This window comes from Anastrepha ludens, chromosome 2 (assembly GCF_028408465.1).
Source record: "Anastrepha ludens isolate Willacy chromosome 2, idAnaLude1.1, whole genome shotgun sequence".
NCBI lineage: Eukaryota > Metazoa > Arthropoda > Insecta > Diptera > Tephritidae > Anastrepha > Anastrepha ludens.
The window spans coordinates 39,669,740-39,691,266 of NC_071498.1; the positions used below are offsets into that span (position 1 = coordinate 39,669,740).

Genomic DNA, 21,527 nt, shown 5'->3' on the forward strand with positions numbered 1-21,527 from the left:
TTGCGTAGCTGCTTCCTCTTGGATTGCTATATGAAGTGGTGGGAGATTAAGGAGTGCTTCCATGCCAGCTGTTGGGGTAGTTCTCATAGCCCCTGTGATGCATAGGCAAGCAAGCCTTTGTACTTTTCCCAGTTTGGTTATCGCTGTTTGTTGGATAGATTTGCTCCACCATACTAGTGCCCCATACAGTATGATTGGTCTAACCATTTGGGTGTATATCCAGAGGGCCATACTAGGGCTGAGGCCCCAGGATCTCTCTAGTAATTGTTTGGTTGTCCACAAGGATTTCGTGGCTTTTTTTATTATATTATTTATATGTGATTCCCAAGTGAGTTTTTTATCTAAGGTTAAACCTAGATATTTGACCTCTTCCTTTAGTTCTATCACTGTTTCATTTATTTTCAATGCAGGAAACTCTACTTTCTTTTTCTTGTGAAGGGGATTATTGTGGTTTTGTTAGCCCCTCCTTTTACACCATTCCCATGTTGCGCTCAAGGCACTTTGCATTAAGTCTGTTAGTGTCTTTTGCCTTTTATTATGTCCAGATATGTCATCTGCATAACCAATGGTTATAAAGAGACTAAGACATAGGGCAGCGATAAAGTTCCAGCGGCTCGCTTGGAATACAAACGTTCCAGCTCTGAAAGTGTTCGATGCGGCTCTTGTTGGTGGCAGTAGAGGGGTGGGAAGTTCTCTTTTGCTGGAAGGATCAGCTGGAGAAGGACTTGAATTCCTTTGGTGCATTTAACTGGCGTCGATTAGCGCGAGAAATAAACGATTGACGCACTTTTCTAAACTCGGCCCAAAATTGCTTAAACGGTTATTGCACCAGTTATTTATAAATTTATAGGTAATTATAAATAAATAAAAGTTATATTGTAAAAATACCATTTTGAAGCAAAAGTACTATAAGACGTTTTTGAAATGCTTGAGGTTTTTTGTAATATTCGAGAGGAAAAAAATGTCTTTATTGAAAACCATAAGTTCTTAACATTTTTGTAAGTGCTGCAAAATACATCTTTAGTTGCGGGTCTGCATTGAATTTTTTATACATATTTTTGATGCGTTTAAATAAATTACATTTACAAATTTTATATTTCTTTGCATTTATATGTATGTACACATAATATATTCTTTATTTATGCACTCATATGCTAAATGTAAAAATTGTTTTTAGTAAATATTTATATCTGATACCTTTTCATAGTGCGTAGAAATAGTTATATGTTTTATTATTTGTTCATTTATTGATGTTTGCTGCAACGTCTCCGCTCCCTCGTGGTACTTATTTAAATAATATAATTTATAGTCAATATTTTTTATCAAATGTACAATAGGAATTGTTTGTGGTTTTGGCCTTTTGTGTTTTTTTTTTGTTTTGCCTAACAAGAATTATACAAGCCAACTAAAACAACAATTGGTTTTAAGAAATACTGTGTTTTTGATTTTTTTTGTTGTTTTTTTTTTACAAGCTTTCATGCATTTACGGTTTGCATGCGCATATAAGTATATATTCCAGATGTAAAGAAAAATCAGAATATAAAGAGATCAACTTGACAATTTGTATTGCACATACATACAAAATAATTATATAAATTTTGCGCTTTGCAACATTTTTAGTTTTTTTTTATATTTATTTAAAAATGTTTTCAGTTGCAATGATTTGTGTTGTCATAAAATTATGCCACACATATCTACTTATTTTATAAGGATATTCATGCTTTGATTAAGTATTTTTGTACATAAAAATTAATAAAATTCAATAAATGGTTATATTTTTTATTAAATTTTATTATATCGTATAATCTATCGGGTCGTTCGGCTTTGTTGGTTATTCACATGGCGGTCGTGCTTGAATGCGTGGAAGTGTTAGATGATAATGACTATTATTGTTGTTGCAAATCAAAGAGTACTCCAAACGGTCGATTCTTGTTGGTTTTGTGTTTTGAGGTGGTCGTCGGTAATGTTTCGAATTTAACGCCTCTTGCCGAAACGCAAGAAAACATGATCAACATCGGAACGTTTCAGTGGCGCCTGATCGGTCAACATGGCTATTGGGTGAGAGAGTAAGCAAAATAATAGTAATACAAATAATTAGCATTGTATGTATGCATGTGTAAATTTTATTTATTTATTTGTATGAAAAATAATTATAATAATCTGATGTGCAAATTAATTTCAATCGAAATTTCCTATTTTACCTGCAGCCTCACTATTCAGATACGATTTGAGCGCTGTAGCCAACTGCTCCGAATTGTTGAGTGCTGAGCAGACCTTCTGAATGTGTGGTGGCATATCTTCCACCATACCCGACTGGCAGAATGGTGGCATAGCCATGGCGGTGCTGGAATGCGCAGCAGCGATCAGAAAGATGGCGAAACAGAGAATGGCGATCATTTGGCTTGACATGCTGGAAGAAGGTAAAGAGAGAGAAATTTTCAATTACATTTTTTGTAGTGCGAAAGAAAAAAATTGTAAAGCCCCTTCACCTCTTAAGTTATATAAGTACATGAATATATTTATAGAAGATATCCTTATTATCTGCATATTTTTGATAAAACAAAACTTAAGTCAACTTAGCACTTTTATTTATTTGATATTAAATTGCTAGCTTTACTCGAAGTATTTAACAATTAATCATTTATAACAGTAGCTTAAATAACTATCTTAAAACAGTGCAATAAATTACTTAATTAATTCTTGATAAATCTGAATTTTTTGAGGTAAAATCCACTTTAGTCGATTTGTCCAAGATTCAGAGATATATACGTATGTATGTATCGGGTGTTTTCTTTTTTGGCTGCATGAGAACCATTGATATTGATAACTATGGTCTGACAGCTGAGAATGACGAACTGTGTTGACATTTCTGTAGAGTAAGGTTTGACAATTCATCATTAATCGTTTAACATCAGAAAAATGCTTCCAAATTGTGGAAATTTACTCTGAAAAAAAAAATTTTTCTTCGCGAAGTCCATAGAGCGAAGTGTTGAAGAAGACGCTGAAATCTCGATTCATCGTCGTTCTAAACTTGTTAGCCTTTATCTTTCGTCTACGTGGAAAAAATAAATGCCATGAAATTATCTATCAGATTATAATAAAAAAAATGTACTCCAACAGTATTTCTGCTTTGTATTATCATTTTAAGGTGGCCGCCGTAGCCGAACAAGTTGGTGCGTGACAACCATTCGGAGTACGTAGGTTCGAATCTCGGCGAAACACCAAAATTAAGAACAAGTTTGTTCTAATAACGGTCGCCACTCAACAGGCAATGGCAAACTTCCGAGTGTAGAAGCTCCTCATAAAAAATATCTGCCGTTTGGCGTTGGGTTAAAACTGTAGGCCCCTCCATTTGTCGAACAACATCGACACAAATAGGAGGAGAAGCTCGGCTAAACATCCAACCAAGGATGTACGCGCTAATTATTTATTTATTATCATTTTAATTTCCCATGAAAATCTAATTTGTTTTTCAAATATTGGAAATTGAATAAAATTAAATAAAAAAAAAAAAAAACAGTGCGGTCACGTTAGAACAGTCGCTTGTGTAGTATTTTGTGTCAATCTGAAATAACACTCGATCAAGTGTAATTTTTACGTGCCAAGGTGCCACCAATTTTTAATTCTTTATAACACCGGGTAAAAACTAATTTGCTTATTTGTGACAAACCACTATGGAAGAAGACCCCGAAAGGGGCAGAAGTAACTACTTCGCCATCTTAGGCGAAGAACCAAAAACTAAACGAAAAGCCTACAATGTCAGCAATCACTATGACTTTCCAGCGTTAAAATCTATCAAACCCGCAAGTACCCAACAAAACTTATCATGCCCATAATTTTTATTAATAAAAAGCAAAACAGAGAAATCAATTAAAGCCTACAAATTTTCGCAGTCAGCAAAGCACTAGAATCGATAACAACTGAAAAACCTTTAGAAATATCATTCACTAAAGAAGGAGACTTACTTATTCTGGTTAAAACTCAACAACAGGCGAATAAATTCCTTAAAGCAAAAAAACACCCGATATAATTAACGCCTACATTGTTTCCCTTGTGTTTGCCTAAGCTTCACTTCAAATTTATCATATAAGTACCTACAAATGTACGCATTGATTTGCACTATATTCTACATAAAGGTTTATGAAGTTTTATGCTCCCAAATATCAGTTGGTTTTTAGTGAGGAGCTTTTTGTTGGCAGAAATGCATCCGAAGGGCTCGCCATTGTCAATTGTAGGCGACCGATATAAAAATACCATTTAAGAATATGGAGTTCCAGTCTAAAACTCGATTTTTCTCTACCAGTCTTCTATAAATCACATCGCACTCCACAAGGTGGCCCTCAAAAGTCTCGGCGGTTGTTTGCTGAGTTTGTATAGTTAATTTCTTAGTTTACAGGGTCTGGCAGATGCACGGGCTTCAGCTATCTGTTAGTTGGCTAAATGACAGTCCAGAGATTATCTATGGTCCAGAGTATTGTTTACAAACGCACAGAAGCATTTTGCCGAACGCGAAAAAAAAAATCAGTAATGGATTTCAAACGTAATTGTGTGATTGCAAAATATTTGGCTGGAAAATCACAACCAGCCATTGTTCGTGAGCTCGAGCAGCTTAAAGTAAATAAAGTTTTTGTTTATCGCACCTTACTCGTTACAATGATACTGGTAGCATCACCAAACGTCATGGAGGTGGTCATTAAAAGACTGCAACGTCACGTGAAACGGTTCTAAAGTGAAAAAGCGACTTGAGCGAAATCCCCGACGACGTGGCACTCAAATGGCGAAAGAACTGAAAATAGTTGACCGTAGCATCCGCCGCATACTGAAAAATGATCTCAAAGTCAAGCCCTACAAGATCCAAAAGGAGCATGATCTCACTTCAAAGCAGCAACAAGTCACACTTGAGAGAGCGAAGAAGTTGCTTCGCTTGGCCGAAAGCGAGCAATTTCCGAACATTGTGTTTTCTGACGAGAAAATTTTTCAAATTGAGCATTTCGTAAACTCCAAAAACGATAGGGTTAATTTGACCGACCGTTCATACGAGAATTTGAGTCTTCGATTGGCCACCAGAAGGTAACGGTTTGGGCCGCTGTAACCGTGGATGGTATATCTAGTAAAGATTGACTGGCAGTCATCTGGACGCAAGTGGGATATGATCCTGTGCCCTCTGTCGTTTCTGTGACCAATCACCAGAGACTCAAACATACTTTCTTCTTGAATGTGAAGCTATAGCGCGGAGAAAGTTGAGACATCTCGTCCAGATGCAGCCAGAAGAAAGGTATATACGCTCAGCTCAGCCCAGCTCTATCTTAATTTTTTTTTAAAGGAACTGGATTTGGATGAGGTACTGTGATGAGTTGAGCGAACAAAATGCCATGAAGTCGAAGTAGAAATCTCAATTTTATTCATTCATTCATCCAATTACGTTAAGCGAAAAACAGTACTTTATCTGTAGAAATACCTAAACATCGCATTAGGTTTGTTTCAACTCAACAACAAACCTGTTAAAGTGACCAGTTGGAAGACTCAAAGCTTCTAGTAAAGTATCTGACGGTGATCTGCTTGTCGACAGCTCACGCCTTCAAATTGGTGACCACAAGAAATAAATAATGCAGCCAGCAAGAGTTATATAAGGACTACGTGGAATACGTGATCTGTGCATGTCCGGAACTCGATAGGCTACTTCTTAGACGTCTGCATGGTCTAGAGGCTTTTGGCAGAGCATTCAAGGAATTCGATTTATTATCCCCTATCTAATAATAATAAGTACAAGTTGCTCAGCAAAGAATAGCGAAAGCGTCTCTGAAGTGGGTTATCGATATATTATACATACTATAGAAGAAAAGTTCTTACTTCAACTCATCAAAGAACCAGCAATATACCCATTGCTCCTGGTTTATGAAATGAAAGTGTCGTGGTGCAGTATTCTGGAAATACTAGGACGCTGTCTTGGCTTGTCAGCTCAACCTAATCGTAGTACACCAATGTATTTAGTGTAACCAATTGCAAACTAGTATCAAACAGACTACCATCGCAAAGTAGCCGGTGGAGTTAGCTTTAAACTCCATATGCGCGTAGTTCACTTCACTGCTGCCTGGTGATGTTTAAATTCGTTTTTTTCTATAATATTCATAGAAGAGAATTCGCAGTATCTCACTTCTGTCTGGTTCGTCAGAAACTATTTCTTCTGTTTTTTTTAAGTTTATTCCTATATTTTCTTTATGTTATCAATACTAATTGCACCACAGCATACTTTTAGCTTAGTTTTCTTTCCAATTGTTTCCACAGCGTTTAAAATGCGCAACAAGCGTATTATTTTTCTTGCACCCCATGCCAACTTCATCAAATGTCAGGAAAGGAGCTAACTTTGGTTGTACCATGTCAAGCTTTCATATTAAAATTTTCTTATTTCCTTCTGGGAATAAATAGTGGTTGAAGTGAAACTTTTCGATATGTTCCCCTTCGTGTTTAAGTTTGAAATAAAAGGGATTGGATGCCAATTATTTACATGCATATGTATGTACATTTTGTTTTGTTTAAATCTGAGTTCAAATATTGTGATAAAATAAGAAACATTTTAAAGTTATAAGGAGAAAGAAGTTATTGGGGTGAAACTTTAAGTATGTATGAAAAACAAATAAATTTTTATAATGAAACAAAGTGTATTAAATAAAGTGGAATAAGTATGCGACATCTAAGGTGTATATTGTCATTGTTTTTTAGTCAAAAAGTTCAATATTGAAATTGAAAAATCATATGTACCTTCAAAACGAAGAAAGCAATTATTTGAAAAAGAAGAAAAATAATTCCAACCACAATTTATTTCCAAATAATTGTGTTGGATAGAGCTGACACCTGAATTTTATTGTAAAAATACCATTTATTATATTTAATTTTAATTCTGTTTTAATAATTAATTCTGTTAATTAATATTTACGATATTTGAAAACCTATTTTAGCACAATATTAATTTAGTGATAACATATTTTAAAAATAAGTTGAATAATAAATAATAGGTATAAAAACGTGTTTAAGCAAACTTGAATAAAAAAATACTTTTAGCTGGCGTTGCCATATATTTTTTCGGAAATTGAGAAATTGATTACAAAAATATATTTAGTATACAATAAAATAATATATAAGTATAGTATGTATATAAATGTATCAATGTAAAAGTGAATATAACTTTACTCCCACAAATTTTTTTTGAATGGTGTTGCCATTCAATTTGAAAGAAAAATTTAAATCAAAAAGAGAATTTAATCAAAAATGTAATAGGTGGTATCATGAACACAACTTTAATTAAATTATTCGTTATTCGCGTTGCCACCTAACTCTTAAGACGCAAATTGTAACCAATAGTGCAGTTGAATTTAGTATTAGGATCTGGGTATTACGCAAATTATGATTGAACATTTTAAATAAGAAGTATTTTATAATGGTATTGCCACTTATTTTTATTTCAAGTGCTAGTGGAATTGACGTACAATATAAAAATATATTGTATATGCATTGAAATAAAAACAATTTCAACTGATTTCCCTTTCTTTTCAAAAGTTTAATGTTAAATATTTTAAAAGTATTTATTTTTATATGCCAGTAAAACAGTGTGATATATCATACCTGAGGAACATTACACTCTTTCAAATTGTATTTTGTACTATAGTTGTAGTGATGGCAGTTTCCTTTTGATTTCATTTGTTTTAAAATCATTGTAAAGCTGCGATTTGAGTAATGGCCATCTCATGACCAGACGCACATACATACATGCATTGACCACATCCAACCATCACAAGATCCGATAGTACCAGGAAATATAGTCGAGATCATGATGTCTTGAAAGTATGCATGTGATAAAATTTCGTTGACAATCAGCGATATGCAACGTGCATTGAAGCACGCAGAAACGGACTCTAAAGTCGAAGTGTTACAAGTATGGTGGGAGGGGGTGGACAGGCCCAACTGAGGTGGTTTCCTTCGGAAATAAACAAAACTGGGGGAAGATTAAAGTATGTACATACAACAATGTATATGACGGACTGCATGTGAAGAGTAACTGACGTACAGCCTAGTGCTCAACCACCTTCCCGACGTTTTACTTAAATGCTGTACCGGGAGAGGATGGTACAGTGACGGTAGGAGGTTTACTTTGGGTTAAAGTCCTACACTGACGGGGTACATGCTGTCAATGCCTCCTCCTCTTCAAACAAAAACAGTAAACGCTCAAGCCAAAAACTGTGAAAACAATTACTTTTTATTTTATTTAATAGTCTTAAAGAAGAGACAATTAGGAATACTCATAGAATAAGATTAGTCACAAGCTCTTGCATAGAAATGGCTTAAAAATAAGCGGCCTTAAAAATCATCGACCAACGATCGATCAATCGAATACGTTCACTTTTATAAACAGCGGACTTTGGTTCTGAACAATTTCAGTTATTCGTGCGTTTTAGTAATTTGGGTCTTTCTATTTTATACCGCGGCTAAGTGTCAGAATTCAGACATCAGTTCCTGGTGCCGATTTGTGGCGGCTAAAGTGACTGCTGGGTAGGTAGGAAAAAATGTTGAAGTGGCAGACTGGCACACCCCAAGTAGCACTACATAAAACGCCGGGTTGATACCATTATGAGACCTCCAACGGGCAGATATCTACAGCCAACCAGAGGTGGAGCACTGCCCCAGGCTGTCGAAAAAAGGACCATAGTAAAGTGACTGCTAACTGCTTTTTAAATTCGAGGTAAGTAACATCACTATCAACATGAGGCTTCTCAGACAAGTCAAAAAACAAAAGCCAAAACAAAGTCAATACAAAGCTTAGATTTTCAGACCACTTTCTTTTATTGCTGCTGTGTGGTACACGCTGAGTTTCTGCCTTCAGACCAAACGGTAAATAAGAGTAATGTGAGCGTATTGAAGCATTTGTGGCTTGGTGAAAGACCATGAACCGGCTCTTAGCGAATCTAACGTAACAGCGGTTTGTTTACGAAAAAAACTGAGATTGTGTTGGCGATTTATAAAAAAAACATCATCACAATCTCTACTCATGTTACTTTGTTGTCGCCTGAATTATGACTAATTGGACGAGTGTGTGAAATTAGCGGCTAAAATTCTGCTGCCGAGTCCCCTATGACGTGGAGGCTGAAGTTACTCTAGATCAGATCAGATAGATTCGAGGCTTGCACTCCGACCCTATGGTCTTTTATGGCCCCTACTCATCTCAGTACTTCATTCAGACCCAGTTCCCTTATTAAACTTAAGCTAGAGCTGAGTTGGACTGAGCGTATGTGCCTTTCTTTTGGCTGCAATTGGGCGAAATGTCTCAACATTATCCGTGCTATAGCGCTTCATTCAAGGAGAAGGTGCATTGGAGCCTTCTAGAATTGGTCGCAGCTGCGCAGTCTGCAACGGCCTGTTAGAATGCCCCTGAGCACCATAGCGGATGACCAAACCTGGTAATCTATCATCTTTGCATTTGTGGCAAAATGTTTCACACAAGAGGACGGATTTGTGCAGAAGCAACTTGGGATTTCTTCAACACGACAATGCATCGGCTCATACACCTCATCATGCAAATTTGGCTGTTTGAACAAACACCACCTTAAAGACATTCCGTAAGCTTCTTTATATCTGGCATGCCCCTGTGAGATTGTTGTCTGTTTAGGTAAAGCATTTTGAGACGATTGAGGCGATAAAGGAGAAAACGCATAAGTTGGGGAAGGCAATCCAAAAATCGGTCTATGAAAAGTGGGTTGAAGATTGATAAAAGCCTTGTGATATTTTGTGGTCCTCTTTAACGATCTCGCACGGCTATTAATACAACAACCTTTATGTGACTAAAAGTGTAATACACTAGAGCGCTAATGCAGACTATTGTATTGGTTCTTAACTAATGAGATGCTGATGTATCTGATCTCATCCTTTCTATCCAAGCAACTTTGCTGGCCCAGGGAATGCCAATGCCAGATTATTATATTTTTTCCGGCAGTTTTCAGAAGTAGATAAACTAATTTTTCGTTTCATCTGCTAAGACTTTCATTCTAGGGCCAATGATGAAGTTATTGTCACCATTAACAACAACAACAGCAACAAAACAACATAGGAATATCGTTAAGCTCTATATTTAAGTAAGAACATCAACAGAAGATGCATAAATGAAATCATAAGTAACTACGCACGTCAATGTTTGAGGTCATACGTATGCAGCACAGGAAGCTTAGTTGTGTGCTTGTGCGGCCCTTACACATGTGCGTCTATGTTTGTACTGTATTAACTGCGAATGTAGCAAGTGCCAACACATCAAAGTGCAAATGATCCATCAAATGAAGGCTTTTCCCGGTGTACATATGTCTGCATGTATACACGTGTGACTAGGTATATATGTATGTATAAATATATACCTATAAACCTATGCCAGTTAGTGTGGAGGAAGAGTGCTTGCGAATGCAACAAGCATACTTTCTGGCGTAAAAACGTACATGTACTCGTATGTGCAATACAAATCAGTGTCAACGTGTATAGTGTGTATGCAGTAGTGACACTGAAAAACTTGCACTCGGTAAACGCGGGATGAAGGTCTCACTATTTACAGGTGAAAACCAATGCGATCCCAGTGAGCACTTGAAAATGGTAAAACTGCGCAGCGACCAGTCGAAGACACGATGGGAAATTTCAACAAAGGGCAAGTGGAAGAATGGTTTGCAAGAAAGCACGGGGAAGCCGATTACCACCTTTCCCAAATCCTTAGTGTTCATGGATGTTTTAAAGCATACCTTCATCGCTTTGGGCATGCGAGAAGTGCGAGCCAGGCATCGACGAAGATGTGGAACATATGTTTTTCGTATGCCCCCGATCAGCATGTGGCTACCGAAATAATGCAGGAACTTCGGTACAGTGAGCAGGCAAGGCGAAGAAGCGAACGCCAAGAAAACGTGTAAGCCATCAAACACGAAAATGCAGGCAAACTAACGATACCAGACATAGAAACTTACTTTTCTATGTTATAGATAGGGGCATTGCGGTTGGGCGAATACTGATACAGCAAAGGGTGGCTCTCTCATCAAATGATTTAAACAGTGGGTGGTTACAAGCAAATTCGACTTTTGACGTATTGCATCAGGGCGGAAATGGACGTAGAGGCTAGCGCTCAAACCGTTTCTCAACGAAATACTTAGTGCCGGGGGGACTGGTAGGACGGTAGGAGGTTTAGTTCGGGTAAAAGTCCCACACTGACTATACAAAGTCTATTTCCAGGTGCAAAGTATATATATTATGTACATATATATGAATAATTGGCACGTTCGTCCTTGTTGAATGTTTTTATAATAGGCTTTTTTATGGCAGAAATACTCTCGAAGGCTTGCCAAAACGCTGCCGAAGGGCATCCGCTATTAGAAAAAGCCTCTTATATTATTTGATGTGTTTCATGCCTGCTGCAGGTTTCGAACCCGGGCTGCACCGAACGGTAATCACGCATAAACCCATGACTTTTTTACCTGGAGGCTCTTCTAACATGTCTATCTAATCGGCTTAAGAGGGGTCTCAGTACCTTTGCCGTCGTAAGGATCTTGATGTTTATTGATTGGCTCAAAATTACTTGAAAGCAGAAGATCCAGCCAGCCGTGTTCATTTGTTGTTTGTCAGTATCATTGCTGGGACTATTGATTGTCCTCCACTTGTTAATAAATTTCAGTTTAATATGCCTTACACATATCTCCGCCAGATTAAAGGCTTAAACGTTGGAATTGGTGCGAATGCTATGGCATGTGCTGAATTAACGTTGTTTTTCAATTCTTTAAGTGCTGATATTTCGTAGCCATATGCCATTTTAATCAACCACGTTAGGTCTTTTCTTATCTTAACATAGTCCACAAGAATCTGTTAATTCATTTACTAAAAAATAAACAAAAGTGCATCGATGAACTTCCTATAGTAAATATGTGCAGAAGACATTTGAACACAATTTCAAGAATAATAGAATACAAGATTGACCCCATCACAAAGACGCAACATCACACTGGTACTGTTGCACGAGAAAAATGTGAAAATGCGTAGAATTACATAAACAACTAACGAATAAATTGCTCAAATGTGATATCAAACATACAGCGATTTTGTCAAATTCGCTGACAGCGTAGCGGTACCACAATTGGCGCCCCGTGTCTATCGTTACACAATTCCTGTTTTTCAACTAGTGAAAATCTAGCCATTACCAGACTAGTAATAGCACAGAGTTTTCTTGTATGTCCTACAGCAACTATGCTGCTACAGTATTTAAGTCTCTTCCATAACAGGAAACAACTAAATTGTGCTCTGTTGACAGTTGGCAAATCAAGTGAAGTGAAATGCTTGGATATATGTGTGAATGTATACGCATGGAAGTGTGCGTACTCGTCTTGCAGTAACTTATCTCATCATTAAGACGGCAGGATAACGGGATAATAGATAAAAATTACCATCATGACTATATCACACAAAACTTCTATCAATTTGTTGTTGCACAACACGGCATAAGTGATATAAATAGGAAGTGGATCAACGTAAGCAAAGTAAAAGGAACCAGGTGATAATAACAGTATGCGGAAAAGAACTTAAATTTTTTAATAATCTTAATAAAGTGTGCTCTGAATTGTGCCCTTAAGGCATTGCTGTTAATTTGTGAAAGGTGTAGGATGAAAAGCTTAAAATGTTGCACACTTTGCGGCGTATTAGCGTATTATTAACGGTTGCTTAGTTATAGTTATTGCGAGCTTTGTACTGCATACTTTGCGGATCTTCTTGAGTCTAAAAGCTAGTTGAGATGGATTTACTAACAGCTGTTCATAAACTGCTAAGAAGCAGATAAATTGTGGAGCAAATGCTCGGATTATATAATATTATATATATTTACTTAAAAAAATCGTAATTTCTCATATCAAGTGACTTTTTTTAATACATTTATTTTTCAAAAATTCTCCGACTCTAAGCTAGAGAGAAATTATGCTATAGTTAATATTAGTGGCGTAGCGCAAAAATATTTCAGACAAATCAAGGCTGAGCCTCTCAAATTTGTGGTGGCCATATTGATGTTTTCCTACTACTACAGGGTCCTGCAGTTGTATCCCACACCCGAACAGCTGTTGGGATTCATGAGAAGCTTTGTTAGAGAAGTTTGATCGAAATCGAGATAAATACCGCTTTTTTTAAATTTTCGTAGAATGCCATTGCATTAGATTAGATGGTTGGCCCGTTAGGTATTGGGGATGAAGATATGATGTGTACTAATAGGGAATTTGCACAGGCGGCTAATATCCAAGGGTGATAGCTCTTCAGGCGTAGTTGAAACTAAGAACTAAGATGTGTGAAACTAGATCTCGTGAAAGCAGGATAGCCGGCAAGTAGATATATGCTGAGTTAATTCCACCTTATTGTCCTTCGGACCGCTACCGCAGAAGAGACTCGAACGTTGATTGGGTTTCTTCCTTTGAATTTCAAACGCATAGTGTTCCGTTCGGACTGATACAAAAAATGAGAGAGATGGTTTTGATAGTCTTAGAGGTTCCCTCTGATCCACCCTTGGCAAGCGGGACTGTACAAGCTTATACGTTAAGGTTCCTTGACTTAAAGAACATCTGATAAAGAAGAGAACTAGGTAGCCAGTTGAACACTCATTTAACTACCGAACGAAAAAGTGAATTCACTCGGGCTACACTACTGAAACGAAGCTGCTTGAGAAATTATTGTATGTTGCAAATTGTACAACTTTCAATACCCCTTCATCCTGATTAATAATCAATAATGAGTATAATATTATATGAGTATATTGGTGAAGAACATTATTTATGCAGCGGAAATTTCACAGAAATATCAGTCTGCTTAGTATTTATGCGATGACTGTCATTTTATAAAAAAAATATATATTACTTGAAAGTGTTCACCACTTGCTATGAAACTCAAAATCCCGGTTATGCCAAATTGTTCGTAAGCAAAGCAGCGATGCAGAGTTCAGGCATGGTGAAAGAATTCAGATCGTTAACCGGCCCCCAGCGAATTCTAAAGAATCAGCTGGTTGGCTGCCGTCACCAGCGTCATGACAGCGGTTTGTGTTGATGAGACAGTGTTGATAATATATGAAAAAAATTAACAGTCTTCCTTCATGTTGCTTCCTTGCCGTCTGAACAATGGCTGATTGAACGAGTGTGTCGATACGAGGAAAAGAGCGGGCAGAGTTTTGTTGCCGAGTCCCCGGTAAAGTGGATTTTTTTTCGTTTTTCACCACGGCTGATTGGCCAAAACTGGTAATCTATCATCCTTGGAGCTCAAGTGGCAAACGGATAGGTGACAAAAGAGCGATAAATAGTAGCATTACTCCTGGATGTCACTATTGCGTGACTCGCTGCGACAGTTCTCTGCCAAAATTGTAAAATAGAGCGTGTGAAGAAGAACAGAAAAAGTGAGAGAGTGACATATCTGTTGCATGACAATTGTGAGAATTTCAGTGACGATATTTCGTCCAGTGTGGGCTCTGAGTTTCTTCACCAAAAAAAGTACACAGAAAACACAAAATGGTTAACGTCAAAGAATAATTTTTTCATAGCAGTTCGTATTTAACAAAAGTAAACATTGAATAACATAAAATTTATTAATTCATAAAGATTCTAGCCGAAAAAATATGTCTTATCGTGAACCAAATTTCTGAAGAAAGAAGAAATGTTTCGAATTATTTCATGTTTTTAACCACAAATGAGAGTTTCATGCACACTAAAAAGGGCACTAGGCACTAAATCATTTCATTTTGCCGTTTTAATTTTCAAAATACACTGAATCTAGTGTTTAAAGCGCCAAGTTGGCAACTATGACTTTGCAAAAATCAGAGAAATAAATGGCGGAGGAAAGTTAAAGAGAAAGCAAGCAGCGTTTCCGTGGAATCACAACTGTCATTATTCCCGGTATAATGCTTTAGTTATCACTACCCTCGCTAAATGCGTAAGCTTCGCTTCAAATATGCCAGTTTTCAGATTGCACACCTTCCCAATTGAATTCCATTAGCTGTGCGATCTTTTGTTCGATTGCGCACACATCTACTAATTCTTGGTTGTAAAAGCATAAATACACACACAGCGTATGCATGTAATACGGCGCGTGTAGGAATTGCCGAAAAAAGGCTTAAAATAGAATGCGCGTTGACAGAAAAATTTGTTAGGCAGCTCGTGGGTATTTGTCACGTTTCGAGGGGAATCGCATGTGCAACGGGTATTGCAATGCAGATATACAATTAAGCACATGTGCGATTATGATAATTGTATGTATATATAGTATGTAAAATAGCTGATTAGAACACCTGCATAAAATCATATAACACAGATTGCATTAGTGATTACATCCGCAATAAAAGCAACTACGTTTCGTGAAGCTTATATTTGCACTACCAACAGCATATCCTGCATGGAAATCTGCTGATTCTCAACTTGTTGACTTTGCTTGTTAATAAGGCCAAAAATGTAAATTTTCCTGGTGCGTACATTGTTAGGTGTTACAAATTTTGAGGTGAATAGTTACTATGCACTGATGACGCAATTTTCCGTCCTGGGCTTTTGGGTTAGCGAATTTTAAAATACAGCTTAATTATTACTACATTTTTAGGGGGTTAACTTCTATCTATGTTACATATGATATGCCCGTATAATACTTATTATACATTGCTATATATACATACATATATGAGTCCGGCGACTGAGATTCTCCTCCATTTTTTGGTGGGCATCTTGCAGAAATGGAAGGACCTACAATTTTAGGCTACCGCAAACGCCAGATGAGTTTTATGAACAGCTTTTTGATGGGAGAAATGCATGCGAAGATTCGGCATAGCCTGTCGAATGGCGACTGCCTTTAGAAAAACAACTTCTATAATTTAGAAATTGGAAGAGGAGATATGAACGCATAACTCATATCCCGTACTATAAGGTGCTGTTTTACATTTACTAAAAATAATCGACATAACTATTTCGAATTATTGAATTATTATAACCGAATTTTGAAAAGCTTGTGTTTGTTTTTTTATTTAAATTTTTTTAATTTGTTTGAAAATTGTATAGCTACGATTGCTGTAATCTTTTGAACTGGTGTGAAGTCTTCCAAAAACTAGGAAAATAATATTTTTTGTTTTTTTTAGCACCGAAGGCCCAAGCAGCTAGTGTGCTCTTTTTTTTTTTTGTTTTTAAGTTAGTGTAATATTTTATATTTTTCTATTGTAATAAATAATAATAATAATAATAATAAATATTTTTTGATTTAGTTTTGAAGCCAACATTTTCAAAACCATACATAAAAAAATGCAGAACAGTATGTTTCTATTTCGAGTAGAAGAAAAATTTTATAGCAGCAATTGTTTCAAAATGTATAATTACATGGTCTAGTTTTGAAAATTTGAGTTTTTCACAGCGACAAACAATTTCAAAGTAATACAAACATTTGTTGTTTTTTTTTTAAGAAATATTCCATAACCATAATACATTTTAAAATTTCTAGTTCAGTGATTTTGTTTTAAACAGCCTAGTTCACAGTCGCAAAATCAGAAACAATGTTTCAAACCTATTAAAAATTTTCAAAACCTTACACAAAAACAAAAAAATTAAGTAAAATTGGAAAAACTTTTAAAATTTTGGAAAATTTTACAATTTTTTTTTAAGAAAAATTATATTTAATTTTTATAACTTTCTAGCATCGTTTTTTTCTTAAGGGCAAATATTAAAATAACGAAACGCTTGCCTAATAATATAATTATATAATTTTTTTTAAGAAAATTAAAAACAAAATTTTAGAACAAAATTTAAAAAAATACGTAATTTTTCTTAGGCCCAAAGATTATGCATATAAAAAATAGAGATTTTTTAACATTTTTTTGGAAAAAATTTTTTAGAATTTAGAATTTAGTTAATTAAAATTTTTTTTCTCTATAGAAAATTAATTTTTTTAGAAAAATTTGTTTCCGGAAGAATTCTAAATTTCTCGACTAATTATACAAGTCCTACTTTTTCATGGGTTCCAATATTAAAATAACTACATATGTTTGATTCTTCTTCAGGAGTTAGTCTAATAATATGGTAATAAAAAAAACTTTTTGGACAAAATATAAGAAAATTTGTTTCCACAAGAATCTGAAATTTCTAGACAGGTTTTACAAGCCTATCTTTTCGTAGATTCCAATATAAAAATAATAAATCTAATAATATTAAAAAAAGAATTGGAAAAATTATGAGAAACTCTGTTTCCAAAAGAATTCAAAATTCTAGCTTAGTTATACAAAACCTATTTTTAATAGATGAAAAATTTGGAAACATTTTTTTGGAAATAAATTTTAGATATTAAATTAATGAATTATTTAAAATTTAAAAAAATCAAAAAAAATTTTTTTTTAGAAAATAATATTTTTATTTAGAAATATTTGTTTCCAGAAGAATTTTAGATTTCTAGCCTAGCCATCGAAAGCATTATATACGACATTAAACTTCCTGCCGGTAGATCTGCAGGCAAAATATGTCGCGCGTAGTGCGGCAATAAGGCTGAACACTTTAAGTAAGAGCTATGTTCACGGAAAAACCTGGCTGGCACTTCGGAGCTTCCCGGATTGATGGCCTATGCACTCCCGCATACATTTGCCATTACAACGTTCACGACCCTCCTACCCTCAAGGGAAGAGTGGAAACGGGATGATTTAAGACACGGCGAGTCTATCCATGTATACACAGATGGCTCAAAGCTAGAGGCCAGAGTGGGCGGAGGTGTATACTCCGAGCATCTGGGGATCTCCTTCAATTTTCGGCTCCCCGACTACTGTAGTGTCTTTTAGGCTGAACTGATGGCAATAACGAAAGCCGCCACACTGGTACAGTGTAATGCGGTATCTGAAAATGACATCTACATTTTCATGGACAGCCAGGTGGCGTCCACAAAACAGTCGGCAATCTCCAAGGTAGCCATTAAATGACGCACATAACTTAATGAGAAGGCTGAGTCATTTCCCTTAGGGATAATATGGGTTCCTGGCCATCGCGACATCGAGGATAACTGTAGACCCGATGAACTAGCGAAACTCGGTACCAAATTGCCCGAAGAGCAAATAGACTATGACATAGGCGTACCCTTACAAACATGTAAGGGACTCATCCTTGAAGAAATCATAAAGAAAGAAAACAAAATATGGCGTAATGAAACCACCTGCAAAATCGCCGTCAACAGTGGCCGACTGTGCTAAACGCACAGAATCTAAGCCAAAATAAACACAGTCTTGGCACACTGATTTCGGTCATAACGGGGCACTGCCTAATCGTTAAGCACGCCCAAAGGACAGGTGTGCAAGCACATGACTTTTGTTGAAGTTGTCTTGATGAGGAAGAGGAAGAGACAACTTTGCTCCTTCTGTGCCATTGTCCTGCTCTATCCAGAAGGGGATTTACTATTCTCAGTTCTACAGAAATAGATGATACTCTAAAATTTTTGAAAAGCACATACTGGGGGGGAGAAATGGGGACAGCTCCCTACGCGGCATCACAATGGACTACGAGCTTGAGTGTGTCCCACAGGACACCTAACCTAACCTAACTTAGCTTAGTCTAACAAGCCCTATTTTTCATAGTTTCCAAAACATAAATAACTACATACAAATGTTTGAGCCCTCTTCAGGAATATGTTGTACGGTTTTTATTATTTTTTTCTGTTAAAATACTCCGTTTCTCCAACGATAAGCCTACACATAACTTGAATCAATTTATTATAATTTTTTCAACACATACATATGAATTTGCGATATCCACTGAAATATTTTTTTAAACGAAATTCCTAATTTTAAGTTACAAGAAGCTCTGCGTTAATTTTTGCTTAATAATGCAAACACAAAATTTATATTTTTAGAAACTTCTTTTATGAATACATATATAATATTTCTCTCTAGATCACTCACTTTATGTGCTGAACTAATTCGCTATTTTTTCGTGTTTATTTATTATTTAATTTTTGATGCAGTAAAAGTACCGCAACATGTATTTCAAAACACTTTTATCAGTTTCCTTCCAAATACCATATTCCAATCTCTACGCACCTGTTGATTTTGTTTGTGCTTGTAGTTGTGTGAATTTCACTAAGGTTATTCAAAAGTAACCGTCGTCACTTGTTGTTGATCTGAATGAGTGAATTGGATGCTGTATTTGTTTAGATATTGCAACTGTGTTGTAGCAGCACACTTGTTTGAATGATGCTGACTACAAAAGGATACGTGCTTTTATATGCAACGAAGTCAACTTTTGGTGCTGGAAAGAAATATACAGCATTCCCATTGGCTGGCATTTCCAGCGACGATTTTGATTGCTTGCCATGTGGGTAGTTGCTCATACGCCCCCGGTGTTGGGTGTACGCGTGCACGTATTTAGTATTGCAGTGACACCAGCACATGTGTGTTTGTATGTGTAAAAATGTTACTTGTTGAGTTTATCTTAGAAATTAAAGTTTTAGTATGGGTATTCACCGTTAACTTTTGTATGGATATACGCGTGCATTGCGTTTGTATCCATGTTTGTATATTACAGTCATCGACTACCGTTATAATAATCAATTTAGTATTTCATAAGTTTTTATACACTTTTTTATACCTAATTATCCACTTTTTAGTGAAGTCGCCACAGGACAACACGCGTAAATAGGATTTTATTAGACATTAAGTTATAATACAAGCGCAAATACAAATAACTATTTTTTGTACTGTTAAATTTAATTACTTTTTTTGTTTTAATGCGTTGTCTCTGTTAAATATCAAACGATAAGTAATGAAAAACCATCACCATATGCTTCTAGACACTCATGCACTGTAACTTTTATGTTAGTGTTTATGTGTTTGTGTTTTATAAATTGTTGCTGCACTGGAGAGTAGACTAGCATAGGAATTCAAACAGCAGTTCTTAGTGAATATTAGTGCCTACTCGTCTACATATCGTTAAAAATCAAAACTCGTGCAAAAAAGTAATATATAATAAACAAAAAATTTAATTTCTAACAAAACGGCGTGTGCTACCGAAATTAAATATTACATTTACACATAGTTAAGATGCTTTAAAATACTTTTGCTATTTTACCTATTATATTTTATAGACTTTTATAATTTTTAAACATTTAGCAATCCCTTTAGTAATCCATCGCCGCTGTATGCGCCACAACCAAATTAAGGTGTTCCGCTCACAAGCTAGACTTAAGGTACGGACACTAGTATTCTTTGAAATTCAGAGCTAATCCCTATGAACAATGTACACCTTCACTGGGTCCGAGCGGTACTTCTTCCATTCGTATTCCCTCAAGAGAGGAGTGGGTATTGTGCAACCTTTTTAGACAGGGCATGGCAAACATGTTTACAGATAGTTCGAAGCAGGACGGGAGTGTTGGTGGGGAGTGTTCTGTAGGAGGCAGCCGCAAGCCAACGAGCCTCGTCAGGCGGTGCCACATATGGTAGACGAAGGCAATTTTGATTCTGACGCCGTCAGCAGCCTCTATTTCGATGACCGTCACATCCTATGAATAGGATGGGATTAAAAATATTTTTAAATAATTTTTTGCTACAATACCTGACCTGGGGTTACTCCGGTCAACTGTATCTTGACTAGAGGCCAAGAGCTCGTTCTCTGAGGGAGTTCCGAACTTTCGCTTGTGTCCGTCCGTCCGTTTTGTTATTAGACCCGTCCGACTGTCATTTCGTTTTGTGTTTAAGTCAGTCCATTTGTCCGTCTGCTTGTATGTCTGTTTGCTTACGCTATCCGAATTGTTTTGTTTTTGTTAGTACATTTATCTGGGTCTTACGGTCACCTACCCCTCCGGAGGGCTGCCCATGTCGCCGTAGGGGAAATAAACTGTCCGCAATGGCAGCGCCCCACACCATGGTAAGGTCACCGTTACAACCAGAGGCGGCCTGATATCAGGAGGGCTGCGTTAAGAGACATCCTAATTTTATCCCCCAGTTGCCAAACCCACTCAATAGGCACGGGTCGAGTTACACCTTGGGTTGAAGAAGTTTTTTTAATGAAGTTCGACTTCTGTGGTACGCGGGAGATAGTTATTCTCCTACCCCCCGTTTCTGGAAGGTGTTCCTCTATCCACCACCTGGGGAGGTACCCTCTAGGAATACCAGGTTCCCCGAGGGATGATCAATTGTACCCTCATTGATTTTTTATTTCTTTATTTTTAAAGAATATCTATGCATTCTATTACAACGGAATTAAAATAATTTGACCGCAAATGCTATGTTAGTTGCATTGCAAAAGTAAACATTTCTTAAAAACTGCTTTAAGGCACAGCCTAAAAAGGAACTACAGGGTGAACGATATGAAGTGTTACCAACTTCACACTGCTTGTATCTGTAAAACAGCTCATGACATGAACGTCAAAATTGTTCTAATGACAGTTGAATATATAGTATTGTTTATAAGCCATCAAAATCATTTGCGTCTCAGTTTTGTTGGATTTTTTTTTTCTGTGATGGAATTCAAACGTAAAAGTGCGATTGCTTATATTTGGCT

General features: G+C 36.3%; 1 protein-coding gene across 1 annotated transcript; it reads right to left on the reverse strand.

Moving 5' to 3' along the window:
* Positions 1-948: 948 nt before the first annotated feature.
* LOC128857284 (dromyosuppressin) lies at positions 949-19,207 on the reverse strand. Its single transcript, XM_054092981.1, has 3 exons — positions 19,070-19,207; positions 2,202-2,410; positions 949-2,051 (listed from the first exon to the last, which is right to left on the reverse strand). The coding sequence occupies exons 2-3, from the start codon at positions 2,407-2,409 to the stop codon at positions 1,975-1,977; spliced, it is 285 nt and encodes a 94-aa protein (XP_053948956.1). The 5' UTR covers position 2,410; positions 19,070-19,207; the 3' UTR covers positions 949-1,974.
* Between the last annotated feature and the right edge of the window lie 2,320 nt (positions 19,208-21,527).